The sequence below is a fragment of the Megalobrama amblycephala genome, linkage group LG9, assembly GCF_018812025.1.
Source record: "Megalobrama amblycephala isolate DHTTF-2021 linkage group LG9, ASM1881202v1, whole genome shotgun sequence".
NCBI classification, from domain to species: Eukaryota; Metazoa; Chordata; class Actinopteri; order Cypriniformes; family Xenocyprididae; genus Megalobrama; species Megalobrama amblycephala.
This window is the reverse complement of record NC_063052.1, coordinates 390867-407640: the sequence shown is the minus strand read 5'-3', so window position 1 is coordinate 407640 and position 16774 is coordinate 390867. Positions and strand designations below refer to the sequence as shown.

The window sequence follows — 16774 nt, the reverse complement described above, 5'->3', positions numbered from 1 at the left end:
TCCCTCTCCCCTCAGCCTCCCTCACAGAGGTGCCGACCCCAGAGATCTCCACAGGCGTCGCCATCTAAAGCAGCCAAACTAAATCCTCTGAAGATATTGAAATGTCAATCCCTCTCTGCTGACCCCTCCCCTCAGCCCTCGCCCCTCACACACACACACACACACACACACACACACACACACACACACACACACACACACACACACAGCTGCGAACCACCAAAACCAGATCTGTCCAAACTCACAGGACCCAAATCTGCCCACTCTTTGTTCGGGTCTCATTCACGGCTGGCTGAAAATTCATATTGACGCCCTCATATTATCAGATCCACAGTATAAAATGAAGTATGAGGCGCTTTAAAAAAATGACTATGTGTCACAGCAGAATATAAAGATCTGAATGAAGCACTCACACATTCATGGAGTTGTTTATCGACCGCAGAAAACGCCACAAAAATAAGTGACTCATTCATGGTGACAAAAAGCCTTTACAAATCATAGAGGTCCTTTCCTTTTATAAATTCACATTGATTTAACTTTGAAAAAACAGAAGATGCCTGAACAGATGTCTAGTTAAACTGAATTTGCACAAACGTTCGTGACACAGTCGATGTTGAAGGTCTGACAGATACGACTGTACAGTACGTTACAGTGTTTGCTGTAGCTTTTATACCGCGGTAGATGTGTGTGTGCAGCTGTCAGTGGGCAGGACCGCATATGAACTATACATTTAATAATAATAATAATAACTAATAGGCTTATTAAAAATGACAAATTACTATTATAAATTTAAAAGTGATTAAAACTTTTATTTATAATAATAATAAATTATACAATTTTAAAAAGTTTTTATAATATATTTATATATAATATCACACTTTTTATTTTCATAATAATAATAAACTTATAAAATAAACAATTATTATATATATATATAAAAATTTTAAAAGTGTTTAAAACTTGTATTTATAATAATAATCATCATCAATATTTTTATAGATTTAAAAAAAAGTTTATAATATATTTATTTTTATGACAATATTTCTCATTTTTAAAAATGCATTATATAATACATTTAAAATAATAATACATTTAAAAGTAATAATAATAACTGTAATAATAATAATAATTTATTATACATTTAATTGTTTTAAAATATATTTTAATGAGCATACTTTTCATTTTTATAATTATAATTATAATTATAATAAAAAGACTAATATTATAAATTATTACAATAAATTTAAAAGTGTTTAAATCTTACATTTATAATAATAATAATAATAATAAGTTATTATACATTTATTTTTTTAAATATATTTTTATGAGCATACTTTTCATTTTTATAATTATAATAAAAAGACTAATATTATAAATTATTATAATAAATTTAAAAGTGTTTAAATCTTACATTTATAATAATAATAATAATAATTTACTATACATTTATTTTTTTAAATATATTTTTATGAGCATACTTTTCATTTTTATAATGATAATAAAAAGACTAATATTATAAATTATTATAATAAATTTAAAAGTGTTTAAATCTTACATTTATAATAATAATAATAATAATAATAATTTATTATACATTTATTTTTTTAAATATATTTTTATGAGCATACTTTTCATTTTTATAATTGTAATAAAAAGACTATTATAAATTATTATAATAAATTTAAGTGTTTAAATCTTACATTTATAATAATAATAATAATAATAATAATTTATTATACATTTATTTATTTTATTTTTTTATGAGCATACTTTTCATTTTTATAATTATAATAAAAGACTAATATTATAAATCATTATAATAAATGTAAAAGTGTTTAAATCTTGCATTTATAATAATAATAATAATAATAATAATAATAATAATAATAATAATAATAATAATAATAATAATTTATATATACATATATATATATATATATATATATATATATATATATATATACATATTTTTATGAGCATACTATTCATCTTTATAATTATAATAAAAAAGACTAATATTATAAATTATTATAATGGATTTAAAAGTGTTTAAATCTTACATTTATAATAATAATAATAATAATAATAATAATAATAATTTATTATAGATTTAAAAAAGTGTTTATAATATATTTATTTTTATGATCATACTTTTTATTTTCATAATATACTACTATTATTATTATAATACATTTAAAAAGTGTTTAAAACTTCCATTTATAATAATAATAATAATAATAATTATTATTATTATTATTATTATTATAAATTCAAAAGTGTGTTTATTTATATTTATGAACACATATTTCTGTTAGCACTATTATGTTCAAGTAAAAAGAGTAAAATAACAAATGAAAGGTACTTTTATCCTATATAATTATGTATTTAATACACTTGATTATCCAAAAATAGGCATTAGAACATTTTTATTTAGTACACAAACAACTTTTTATCCTCTCTTATGCATGAAAAATACCTATTGTGAATTTTACTGATATAAAATGACTGATTTTGGTCATACTGCCCATGTGGAACTGTCACTCAAGAATTCACTCAAGAATGATTAGAAAATGCAAATCCACTGACAAGTGTTTCACACGCTTCTGTTCATCTGATAAGCCTCAGAATGGCCCAATCTCAGGCGTCCTGTCCAATACATTGTCTGTCCCTAATACTGTGAAGATTGTTGGGAGTTTTATATCTTGTCCCTTCAGGGTTAGTGTGTGTGTCGAAGCGGTCACATGAGCCAGTGTTTGAGTGATCTTCATGTATCTTCTCCCTCTCTGGACCGTGACGAGAGTGTGACGCGCCCGACGCCCTCGCTGTGTTCTGAGACAACATGCCATAAAAGAAGCACTGACCTTTATGAATACTGCATTAGTGACACTGAGGGCAAACTCTTACTAAACCTGACCAATCAGAGCACATTGTGCTTTTCAGAAGGAGGGGCTTCATAGAGACAGGAACTAAACAGAGCGTTACTGACAGACTGGGAAGAGAGGAGCTGCAACAATGGAGAATATGAGGAAAATAATCAACATTCAAGCAGGAAAACCCGTTCTAGTAGAACCTAAACAACATCAAGACTTGTAAAAAGGCATAATATGGGCTCTTTAACTTTCCTCTCAGAATAAGGTGGCACGGTTCACAGCAGCATTGGTTCTTAGCCGGTGTAGGGTTTAAGACCACAGGTCGATGAGAAGTGCACCCTGACCAAACGGATTTCCCTGTATTTGAGGTGGAGGCTTTGAGCCGGACTTTATCGGCCCACCGCAGGCCCTGATGGGAGGTTCGGCATGAAAGGAGGGGTTGCTTGGCTTCTTTTCTTGAGAAGCCGCAGGGAAGGTGGTTCCTTTCAGCCTCGGATCTCCACAGCTTATTACAGTTCTTACACACTTGTGTGTGTGTTTACGGGTGTGTGTGCATTTCTGACTGATTTATCCTCCCGAATTCAGATCATCGCTCGCATACGGAGAAGGGAAGCCGTTTTAAATAAGCCAATTACGTTATACGTACTCCAAACTGTAACAGTAACTAGGGTTTTTCCTCAAATCAAACTCAATAGTTCAACACAGCGGTGGGCAGAATGACCAAAAACTTATCGGCTCGCTTATAATTCAGAGAGTTCAGCAGAAGGCCATTCTCCAATAAGCACGCTTTTGTGTTGGCTCGCAATCACACCGACTCTAATCACAGCGCTCAAACACACAGCTGCCTCTGACTCTACATCACTTCCTCTGAGAGCTCCAGTGAACCTCGGGCCTGCGCCGCGTGAGCCGCGGAGAGATTGATGCTGTGCTTATTGAGAACAGAGCAGGAGAGGAGAGCAGAATTAAGTTAGGATATGCAACGCACATTAACATTAAAGACTGTTATGGCTGCCCACACAACCTCAAGCACAATGAAAACACAAGGATGGCGTGTTTCAGAGGAATGAGATTTATGACTGAGATCCAGGTCCAGAATTAACAGCCAACAAGTGCCAAATGCAATTTAAAAACTGGCTTTGCCGAGTAGATAAATCTAAGTTATGTCCCAGAGTCATAGGGAATGGACAAACCCTCGCAGATTCATAAATTCATATAAAAACTGACAGACTGTAAAGACATTTATAACGTCTTTTTCTATTTCTGTTTAGAATAAATGAAGTTCTTTTGAACTTTCTATTCATCAAAGAATCCTCAAGAATAAAATGTATGATGGTTTCCACAGAGGTCTGAAGCAGCACAACTGGTTTCAACATTGATAATAATCATAAATGTTTCTTGAGCAGCAAATCATCATATCAGAATGATTTCTGAAGGATCATGTGACACTGAAGACTGGAGTAATGATGCTGAAAATTCAGCTTTGATCACAGGAATAAATTACACTTTACTATATATTCACATAGAAAACAGCTGATTTACACTGGAATAATATTTCACATTTTTACTGTATTTTTGATCAAATAAATGCAGTCCTGGTGAGCAGAATATATATATGTTTGTGTGTGTGTGTGTGTGTGTGTGTGTGTGTGTGTGTGTGTGTGTGTGTGTGTGTGTGTGTGTGTGTGTGTGTGTGTGTGTGTATATATATTCTCAATTCTCAGTGGCAAATTTTCTCAATTAATTTGCTTTTGGCAGGAGTGGAAAAAAACTAATTTGGATTCTGCCTGAAGGGGAAAAGGAGAGAAAGAAAGAGAGAAAACAGACTACTGAAAAGGTGTGAGAGACAAAGAAAGAGTCATTTTTGGCTGAGAAAAAGCAATTGTGTTGGAAAGAGCATCAAATAATGAAAGGCGCAGGAGTTGAGTGCCAAATAAACGCTCTGCAATTTGCTTTTAATGGAAAGCAAAATCTGAGAGTGCAGAAGTCTAGATGAAAGAGATCTGCTCCATTAATAAACATGCAGCTCCAGCGCCGCTCATTTCAGCCTTTGTGTTCGGGCACCGTGAGATCACTGAAGGATCTGAGGCAGCGGTACAGTGTGTGTGTGTGTGTGTGTGTGTGTGTGTGTGTGTGTGTGTGTGTGTGTGTGTGTGTGTGTGTGTGTGTGTGTGTGTGTGTGTGTGTGTGTGTGAGGAGCTCAGCGGGTCTGTGCTAATCTGGGTATTGTGTAAAGTGAGTTAACGTCAGCGCACATTGTCCTGTAGAGGCATTTGACGACATAGGTGAGTGTCTAATACTCTAGTGATATCTGAAGTGTGTATTTACATAATATAGTGTGTGGTGTGTGCGTGTGTGTGTGCGTGTGTGTGTGTGTGTGTGTGTGTGTGTGTGTGCGTGTGTGTGTGTAGGAAAACTCTTTGGAACTGACCGCTCACACAAACACACACCAGCTGTTCACTGAGCCCTGCGTGACTCCAGATGTTGCTCTTATACAACTTCATTTTGTAATTGCTCAGCACTAAAAATGGAGAGAGCGCTAATGGGTCGACATGTACACACGCACGTCTGTGTTTCTATCATGGTGGCCGCTCTCCATTGACTTGTGCCGTTAGTGCATTGAGTCAATGATATTTTCTAACTCCTAAACAAACCTTTCTGCATTAAGACATTATTTACCATGATATTACACTATTTACCTCATGGGGGTAATTATAGTTTTTACCCACCTTACAGGGGCATTTACTGTAGTCCCAACAATAGCAAAACCCTGATCCACACACACACACACACGAACACACACATACTCACTCATTCACTAATACTCACTCATACTCACTCACTCATATTCACTCACTCGTACTCGCTCTATTTACTCATACTCACTCATACTCACTCACTAATATTCACTTACTCGTACTCGCTCTATTTACTCATACTCACTCATACTCACTCACTAATATTCACTTACCAATACTCAATCACTCATACTCACTCACCAATACTTACTCACTAATACTCACCAATACTCAATCCCTCAACTCACTCACCAATACTCAATCACTAATACTCACCAATACTCACTCACTAATACTCACTCACCAATACTCACCAACACTCACCCACTAATATTCACTCATCAGTACTCACCCACTCATACTCACTCATACTCACTCATACTCACTCATACTCACTCATACTCACTCACCAATACTCACTCACCAATACTCACTCACCAATACTCACTCATACTCACTCACCAATATCACTCACTAATACACCACCATACACACACTCACCACTATATTCACTCATCAGTCAATCATACTCACTCATACTCACTCATACCACTCATACTCACCAATACTCATACTCACTCACTAATACTCACTCACCAATACTCACCAACACTCACCCACTAATATTCACTCATCAGTACTCACCCACTCATACTCACTCATACTCACTCATACTCACTCATACTCACTCATACTCACTCATACTCACTCATACTCACCCATATTCACTCACCAATACACACTCACCAATAGTCAATCACTCATACTCACTCACCAATACTCACCAATACTCACTCACTCATACTCACTCATCAAGTCAAGTCACCTTTATTTATATAGCGCTTTTTACAATGCAGATTTTGTCAAAGCAGCTTTACAGCGATGATGAACAGGTATATAATTTTGGCAAAAGTACTGTTGAATAAATGTCAAGAAAACTGCTGAATATCAAATGTCAAGTCAAATGTCAAGTGTCCCCAACTAAGCAAGCCAAAGGCGACAGCAGCAAGGAACCCAAACTCCAACAGGTGACATCAGGTGGCAAACAGGTACTCACTCATACTCACCAATACTCACTCACTCATACTCACTCACACTCATTCACTTGCTCACTCATACTCACTCACTCATACTCACTCACACTCATTCACTTGCTCACTCATACTCACTCACTCACTCTCACTCACTCACACTCACTCACTCATACTCATTCACTCATACTCACTTACTCATACTCACTTACTCACTCATATTCACTCACTCACTCATACTCTCACTCACACATACTCTCACTCACTCACACTCATTCACTCATACTCACTCACTCATACTCACACTCACTCACTCACACATACAAAACGAGGTGCATTCTAAGCTTTTGAAACTAGTAAGGAACAATAGTCTCATTATGCAGGTACGATTGTTTAACATCAGTAATTAATGTTATAAGCACAATTATTCCCTTCATGAACAAGTGATACAAATAAAATAAAAAAAATAAAATAATAAAATAAAATAAAATAAAATAAAATAAAATAAAATAAAATAAAATAAAATAAAATAAAATAAAATAAAATAAAATAAAATAAAATAAAATAAAATAAAATAAATGTGTGTACTGTGACTGTAATAATTTTTCCAGGTCTCAAAAAAAAGATTTATAATAATAATAATAATAATAATAATAATAATAATAAACAATAACACTGACCACTGCCGACCAGGAACTTTGTTTAATCCCACACAAAGACATCAATGACACGAGACGCAATGAAACTGAGAAGCACTAAGATGAATAAGCTGCTTTGTCACAAACTCATTTTGCTTCAAACAGGATCTATTCCACTCAAATCAAAGAGAGATGAGTGAAAACATCTGCTGCAGTATTAATGCTGTCCTCAAATACTGCCTCTATCAACATCAGAAACATGTTTTGTCCATGACAGAGAGGCAACAACATGCATAACAGCATTCACTGTCCACACAACACTGAATAATGAGAATTAATGTTTTCAAATGTCTTGCTTGGAAGATGACACAGAATGAACCCACACATTTGTTTTGTCTCTTGCTAAACAGCTTTATCCTCATAAAAAAAGTGAACCTTGATTCACTTATGCATTTATTTGCTTAAAACTTGTCATGAACTGGGAATATATACTCTTAAAAGTAACTCCTGGCGGTTATGGTAAGGGGCGGAACCAATCACAACACACTGCTCCAGCCGACCAATCAGAGCACATTGTGCTTTTCAGAAGGAGGGGCTTCATAGAGACAGGAACTAAACAGAGCGTTACTGACAGACTGGGAAGAGAGGAGCTGCAACAATGGAGAATACGAGGAAAATAATCAACATTCAATCTAGTAGAGCCCAAAAACAACTTCAAGGTCATTACAGGTCCTCTTTAAGTGTGTAGGGAACAGTACTGGATAAACACTAGTGTAAATAATGTACTGCATGTACCTGGAAGGCTGGTGGAGACGTTGACCTGCGTGTAGAACCTTTTATTGGGGAGTAACTCTGAGACGCCGTTCCGCGCCTCCACGCTGAAGGAGTAGTTGGAGTTGGGCAGCAGGTTGACCACGGTGACCGTGCGCTCCGTCAGGCCGCTCTGCTGCGGTACGAAGCCTACGCTGGCTCCACAGGGTTCACACTGCACCTGCGGGGCCCGAGGGGGCCCCACGCACCGCCGACAGCCTACGCTATAGGTCAGATCCCCGCGGCCGCCGGAGTCGTTTGGCGCGGCCCAGTCCAGAATGAGCGTGGACTGTTTGAGGGTGTAGACCAGATCACGAGGAGGAGAGGGGGGGCCTGTGTGCAGAGAGATTAGAAAAGAAATAAATGAAGCTTGTTGAGCTTGATTAAAATAAGAATACTGCTCCAAAAAAAAAAAAAGCAATCTGAACATACTCTAATTAACATGACGATAATTACCTCTCAATGAACTGTAATTCTTTTTAATAATTTAACCCAATTAGCTACAACTGGGTGAAGCTTAGCGGAGCTTGAGGCTTAAAATCACTTGAGAGGAAATGAACGCAGGCCATGGAAGACACAGAGAAAGAGAGAGAGAGAGAGAGAGAGAGAGAGAGAGAGAGAGAGAGAGAGAGAGAGAGAGAGAGAGAGAGAGGGACAGTGGAGGATCGACGGCACAGATTAACACCAGCAGAAAGATCAAACACACACACGTCTTTTCGTGCTCTCTATATATATTATATTACAGAGACACAGCATAAAACATTACAATAAAAACACATTGAATTAAATCTGAAATTCAATAATTGAATTAAATATTAACTTCAATAATTATTGTCTTAAAACTGGCAAAACTCTGTTTAAAAAATTGAATTACATTTAATTAATTTACATTTAATTTAAAGGTAAATTCAGAGAATTGCTTAAAAATTTACATATGAATATTTTTGGCTACTTTCATAATACAACACTCTCTGCTTCACTTGAAGGTAAAATACAGAGAATTACTGCATTTCCACCCACTAAATGTGTGCAGATTTCAAAAGGACAAACTCAGGAACTCAACTTGAACAGCAACTACCAATTATTGTTGTTTTTCAGATTGTATGATGGTTTTGTGGCAGTCCGTGAAAAGCAGCTGATTTCATGATAAGATCAAGGACCTTAAAGTGGCTGTACAGAACTGCATGTGTGAGTTTCTGCAATGGCGTTCACAACAACCTCCTTCAGAAGCCCAACTGATTCATGGAGAACCGTGTGGGCAGAATGAACGAGTCTCTAATCTAATAGAGAGAGAGAGAGAGAGAGAGAGAGAGAGAGAGAGAGAAAAAAGTGGAGCAGGGCGGAGGAGAGAGATCTGATGCGTTAATTGCTGCCGTCCTGTCGCATGGGACCATTCTGTTGACTCGGGGAGGAGCGGGTCGAGGCCGGAGCCCCGTGTCTCTAATGTCGTTTGTCAGACAAGAATCTGTCAGCAGCAGGAAGACATTTAAATGTCACCAGGGCTTTAAGCTGCCCATCATCAGATCAGGCCAAGAGAACTACAGGTGTGGACGCTGCCCTCACAGACGGACACACACACACACACACAAAATGTCAGGACGCCGACTCAGTATTGGCTGGGTCCTGCATCAGAATGACACGAATGCGTTGTGCTGATCACATGATCAGCCTCTGCCAATAATGAGTCGGCGTTCTGACGTAGATCCTGGATGCGCTGGAGGTAAACAATGTATGAGAATGACACAGAAGAGAAGAGATTGTTGAATAAAGTGGTTATTTTTGTTTTGTTTTTGCGCACAAAAAGTATTCTCGTCTCTTCATAAGATTAAGGTTGAAGCACTGCAGTCACATGACTGTTTTAACGATGTCTTTAGTTCCTTTCTGGACCTTGAAAGTGTTGATTATATTGCTGTCTATGGAGTCATAAACCTCTCAGATTTCATCAAAAATATCTTAATTTGTGTTCTGAAGATGAACGAAGGTCTTACGGGTGTGGAACGACATGAGGGAGAGTAATTAATGACAGAAATTTCATTTTTGGATGAACTGACCCTTTAAATGTGTGAATCAAGTAAAGGTATGAAGTGTTTTAGTCACAGTGGGCCGTAACTGATGCTTACACGGTTAAGCCTCATGTCTCACAAATGCATCAGATGATCATGAAAGTGTAACGCGCGTGTACGGAATAATGTAAACGTGTGCAAGAAGCATTGTTTTATTAAAGGCTCTGAAAGGTTATGCAACGGGGTCCACGTGTGGCCATGAGCGCTGGGAACAGCTGCAGTCAGGATAAACACACACACACACACACACACACACACACACAGGCAAAACAGAACAGCACACAAAAAAATGCACAGAAGGGTAATGAAATCCACTTCATGTCTCTCAATTCTTTGTTTTCTGTCATTTACAGTCCCTTTCTACATTATAGACATCTCTCTCTCTCTCTCGATGATGAACTGGTGGCATGTGCTCATAAGAGCGACTGTAGAATCGATACTATAATTAACACTATCACAGAGTCTTTCTCTCCCTTATATACCAGCAGCCTAATCAATACAGTAATTAATGGTGTAAATAAAACTCATAAGCAATCAGAGACTCATTCAGCCTAAAATAAACGGCCGGTCACAGAAGAATTGAAAGGTTAAATGTGTGATGTCTGTGGCACTAAAGCCACTAAACAGAACTGCAAAAAATAATGATTGTTCTGGAAATGTTTTTCCATTGGTCAGCAAACAGATAGCCCCGCCCTAAACTCACGCTATTGGTTGTCAGGCTTCTTTTCAGTGAAATCAATGTGTGAATGGCATATAGTTTAATTTTATATATATATATATATATAAAAAAACAAACATTTTTTGTTCACAATATTGGACGATGTTGTTACGATGCAATACTGCTGCTAAGTTTGTAGTGATGTGTTTAAGATGTTTAGATCCTCTATTTCACCAAAGATCTTTTGCTTTACAAATTAAAAGATTAAGAAGCTGCAAAGATGAAACTTCTATCAATCAGCATCACACAAGAAGCCTCTTGTCAGCGCTAAACCGCACAGCAAACATAATTAAAGCAAGAATCAATAGGGCTGGTTATGGGAATTTACAAACAAGTAATTACACACATAATCATTGACATGCGGACAGAAGGACAGTCTTACGAGTGCAGGGTGCGGACGGAGGGTCCAGCGGGGTTCTGAAGTGGTCGTCCTCACACACACACAGCACAGAGCCTTCTTCTTCAGCCTTGCTGTTAGCCGGACACGGGAAACACTCTTGCTGCCGTGACGACATCTTGTAGGTGCCCGGAGGACAGGCTGAGAAGACACAGAACAGAACCCGTTACAGACTCTGAGACAACAAGACCTGCAGCTTCTAGAGGCAGGACTGAAAACAGGCCGGAAAAATGGCATCACTTACAACCAGAGTACATGGCTTTAGACCTTATTAACCAACATGAAAGATCCATTTGGGAGCATAATATGCTACTTGAAGAAAAAGAAAAAAATGCGTGACTGTGCCTCCAGGAACAAAATCCTTTAACTAATGGGGTTCATATTACACATGATTAAGAGGTTATTTGTTGCCTGTATGAGCAGTAAGTGATGGAAGCTCACGCTCGTAAAGTAACCGAGAAAACTCATGAATCGCAATGGACCATATGGACCAAACTTAATATAATATTTTTTTTTTTAAATTAATTATTAAATTGTCATCCAAGATGTTTGTCTTTCTGTCTTCAGTCGGAAAGAAATGAAGGTTTTTGAGGAAAACACTCCAGGATTTTTCTCCATATAGTGGACTTCACTGGGGTTCAACGGGTTGAAGGTCCAAATGTCAGTTTCAGTGCAGCTTCAAAGAGCTCTACATGATCCCAGACGAGGAATAAGAGTCTCATCTAGAGAAACCATCTGACATTTTCTAATAAAAAATAAACATTATATACATTTTAACCACAGATGCTCGTCTTGCACTGCTCTGTGATGCTCCACGCATGACGTAATCATGTTGGAAAGGTCACGCGTGACGTACCCGGAAGTACCGTGGTAGGGTACGTCACGCGTACTAACCTAACCATGAAAGAGGAACCCCACCCTAACCCTAACCCTAACCCTAACCCTAACCCTAACCCTAACCCTAACCCTTTTAGAGAATGGCCAATGGTTTCTCTAGATTAGACTCTTATTCCTCGTCTGGGATCATGTAGAGCTCTTTGAAGCTGCACTGAAACTGACATTTGGACCTTCAACCCGTTGAACCCCAGTGAAGTCCACTATAGGGAGAAAAATCCTGGAATGTTTTCCTCAAAAACCTTCATTTCTTTCTTTCTTGGATGACATGGGGGTGAGTAAATTATCAGGAAATTTTATTTCTGAAGTGAATGAATCCTTTAAAAGGTGCTATACTTGCATGCAGGTCATTGTCAAGGTGGCCACCAAGTGACCTGAACATGCTTTAAGATCACTAATCTCTAGATATTAAGAGTATCATTTATATATATATATCTTTACACTCAACCCCATGCTTTCATTCATTTTGTCCATCCCCCAATTTTGAATCATTATACAATCATCATTGCCTCAATGCTCTGACAGGGTCATGAAAACACGCAATGAATATGCACATGAATACACAGATGCACAAAGTGACCCAAGCAGCAAACACACACATACTGTCCTGTTTTCCAGTGAGGCAAGCAGAATCAGATAGACAATGAGAAAAGCATCAAAATAAGTGATATGGAACATAAAAGCATTCATACACAGATACAAAGCGCACCAATCTCATGGCTTGTCGAGTTAATTCCTGCAAGCAGCACCAACAAAATGACCGCAAGCACTGTGGTATCAGACCTGTTTGTGTTTGCTGCTGTCTTTACAACTTGCAATGTACAAAAACAGACAACTGAAGACAACTGAAGACAGCTAAAGCCAAACACACACTAAAGGGAATGAGATTACAACCCATATCTGCTGACATTACTCAGAAATTCCCAAGGATCCCATTTTTGTCTAATTCCACAACAGACCAGCTGGCTACATATGGATCAATTTATCTAATGTGACATCAGCAGGGGTTGCTCAACAGAAACAAGCGAGATGATTGGCTCTTTAGTGCCATGAGGAACTAGAATGCAGATCGAGCAAAAAGTCACGCCAGGGCTCCAGGTTGCAGAAGATCTTCCACAAAGATAAATGCCAAATATCTTAAGGGAAAATAGGCCTGTGGATTCCACTTTGGGATGTAGGAGGTACAGCATATACAAGTTAACCATTTTTAGGACATTCTCTGCCTAATTTTTATGCCCGGGTTTATTATCTGAAATTATGCATCATTTGAAGCCTAATGGAGAACAAACAAATCATTTAAATTTGTTCATTTAGCAGGCACTTTCATCCAAAGCGACTTACAAATGAGAATAATAGAAACAGAAGCAATTAATTCAAGGCACAACACAACACAGGTAGTGCGAGCGTACCAAATTTCCATAAGAAAGATAAAAATATATGTGCAGAAAGTAGTTAGTAGCTGTGTTTTTTTAGCTTGTGTAAGTTAAAGAAGGAATGCAAGGAGAGAAATAAAATCTGAAGTCATTGTCAAAGATCTGGTTTTGTATGAGCAATCAGATTTAGCTGAGGGGTCTCTCTTCATAACCACCCCGCTCTTTCAAACACACATCAATAAATCATAAAGAACGTAATACAGTAAACGTGAGCAATGAATTGTTTCAATGGCGCTCTGACAGGAGGTTTTAATGAATATTAATAAGTCCAAAAAGACGTTTGCTTTGCTCTCCCCTCTCTCGTCTCGACACAAATGGCCTTCATAATTTTCGGCTATAATTCCATGCCGTCTTCTTTTCCAAATGTCAGGCTAGATTTGCAAGCAGCTGTCAGGGAATCAATAATTCATGTCATCATATTCAGATCACCGCCTCAATGCTGCTAATTCCAATTTATGAAAGAATCCCTCGCGAATGGAATAAATCCACATAAATGAAGGCGTGAAAGGTCTATTTTAAAGGTCCTGCCTATCATATGCTCTTCATGCTCCTGTGACAATTTAGACCATTGTGTTTAAAAGAGCTATAATAACCTTGTCAGGTTACGCAGGTGGTTGATGGTTTTCCCATCAAAAACGGTGCATTCTGCAACAGTGATTACAGTGACATTGATACGGCCTCTGCTTTAATCAGAGGCACAAAGGCTATTTTTCCAAATCTCAAATGTCATGAACAATCACCTTCAGTGGTCTGGTAACAGCGGCAACAATCAAATATGCTTTGGAACAGAAATTTATAGAGATCCAACCACCCACCTAAAACACCCTACCAATGTAAATCGTAGTCACATGACAACATCCTAGCTTCCTGTGAGTACAAACACAAAGGAGGCACTCTTAGGGTGACTTTTTTTTGCATGTCCATCACATTTATGTGGATATCTCTGATCCTCTTAACACATCTCACATTTTCCTTTACTCTTCTTATATGTTCTTTGCATCCTACTCTTATCCTCTTTCTCAGCCTCTTTCACTCTCTCCCATTTTCTCCATCTCCTCCCCAAATCCCTCTTCTCACACTCTCAAATTCAATGCTGCTTATCACTAGCAACAGAACAATAGAAAGACCATGGACAAGAGTCAGAATTAGAGGGCATTACACTGCTCAGCCTTAATCCTAATCAGGACAAGAATGATCTGAGATGTGGCTCATGGGGCTTGAATCCCAACCTCCCACACCACCACTGATCAATCCTCATCAATGCAGTTCACTTATTAAAACACAGATCTGCTTTGACCCAAATCAATGACCCCACACCCCCCGGACTCAATTGCACTTTGTATATTCACACCTTTCTTACAAAAGAGTTCTGTCAACCCTTGTTGGTTCTACAGATCTTGCACTGTGTTCTCCCTTCCTTCCTAATGAACCACATTAGGTCACCCACCTCCAGAGGCTTAAAATGGAGGATGACATCATCAAAAGCGTCCAAGCAGCTAATGTTGGGGCTTTGTTTGCTTCCTGTCACCTCTGATGGATGGTTTCCATTTAGCCAAGTACAGAGGAGATTTGTAAATGTCCAGAGCTGAGCCTGAGCCCAAGCCGCTGATGGAGAGGCACAAGGCTGAGCAGATCAGAGATGAGTCAGGCATCACTACGTGTGTGCACGATGCTCCTGTCACGTGAACTTGAGAATTCAGGTCAACGCGTTTACAGATCATAGACCACTTCATGTGTAATTTCTCACAGAAGGTCCTGGGGAACCTTGTTACAGAGGTAGAACTGTGTGAGAGATTTCACGTAGTGATGTGAAGAGGGGAAAAGGTAGAAAAGAAAAGGAAATTGAGAAGGAAAGACAGAAGAAAGGAAGGAAATGAAAAATACAGATGGAAAGAAAGATGGAAGGAAAATGAAACTGGGGGGGAGAGGAGAAAGTGGGAAGGGAGGAACAAAGGAAATGGGAAACATGGATGGATGGATGGATGGAATGAAAGTAGGAAGGAAAAATTTATGGAAGAAAGGAAGGAAAGTTGGAAGAGAGGGAAAAGAAAGAAAAGAAAAATGACTGGTAAGGAAGTTGGAGTTAATGAACAAAGGATGAGAAAATGAGAAAAGAAAGAAGTTGGAAGGAAGAGAAGAAGTGGGGGAGGTAAAGAAGGAAGAAGATCAAGGAAGATAAAAGAGGGATAAATGAAACCAAGGAAGGAAAGACAAAAGAAAGTTTAGGCAAAGGGGGAGGAAAAAGAAATGCTGGAAGGAAGGAAGGAAGGAAGGAAGGAAGGAAGGAAGGAAGGAAGGAAGGAAGGAAGGAAGGAAGGAAGGAAGGAAAAAATTATGGAAAAAAGGAAGGAAAGTTGGAAGGAAGAGGGGGAAAGGGATAAAAAGATAAGGGAGTGATAAGGAAGTTGGAGGTAATTAAGGAAGGAAGGAATGATATAACAGAGTAGGGAGGGAAAATCGATGAAAGAAAAGAAGGAAAGATGGAAGGAAGAGTGGGTAAAAGTTTAAAAAAAGGAAAGGGAGTGCTAAGAAAGTTGGAGGTAATGAACGAAGGAAGGGGAATCCAGAAAAGGAAGAGAAAAAGTTGGAAGGATGAGAAAAATTTGGGGAGGTAAAGAAGGAAGAAGATCAAGGAAGATAAAAGAGGGATAAATGAAACCAAGGAAGGAAAGACAAAAGAAAGTTTAGGCAAAGGGGGAGGAAAAAGAAATGCTGGAAGGAAGGAAGTAAGTTGGAAGGAAAAAATTATGGAAAAAAGGAAGGAAAGTTGGAAGGAAGAGGGGGAAAGGGGAAAAAAGGAAAAGGAAGTTGGAGGTAATTAAGGAAGGAAGGAAGGATATAATAGAGTAGGGAGGGAAAAATCAATGAAAGAAAAGAAGGAAAGATGGAAGGAAGAGTGGGTAAAAGGTTAAAAAAAGGAAAGGGAGTGCTAAGAAAGTTGGAGGTAATGAACGAAGGAAGGGGAATCCAGAAAAGGAAGAGAAAAAGTTGGGGAGGTAAAGAAGGAAGAAGAGAAGGAGGGCAGGCAGGAAGAAAAAGCAAAAAGACATAAAGGAAGATAGATGGACGGAAGCGAGGAAGGAAAGACTGAAGAAAGTTTAGGCAAAGGGGGGGGGGGGTGCTGA

The 16774-nt window shown here is 38.0% G+C and overlaps 1 protein-coding gene across 5 annotated transcripts in view; it reads right to left on the bottom strand.

Moving 5' to 3' along the window:
• LOC125274658 (ephrin type-A receptor 10-like) overlaps positions 1–16774 on the bottom strand; it is a 129510-nt gene that overhangs the window by 38616 nt on the left and 74120 nt on the right. For all 5 annotated transcript variants that reach the window (XR_007186309.1, XR_007186310.1, XM_048201042.1 and 2 more), the window contains exons 4-5: positions 11308–11463; positions 8130–8477 (exon numbers count right to left, since the gene is read on the bottom strand). Coding sequence is in view for 3 of the 5 variants with exons in the window: in XM_048201042.1 (XP_048056999.1) it covers positions 8130–8477; positions 11308–11463 (504 nt within the window). In the remaining 2 variants the exon portion in view is untranslated. The remainder of the gene's footprint in view (positions 1–8129; positions 8478–11307; positions 11464–16774) is intronic.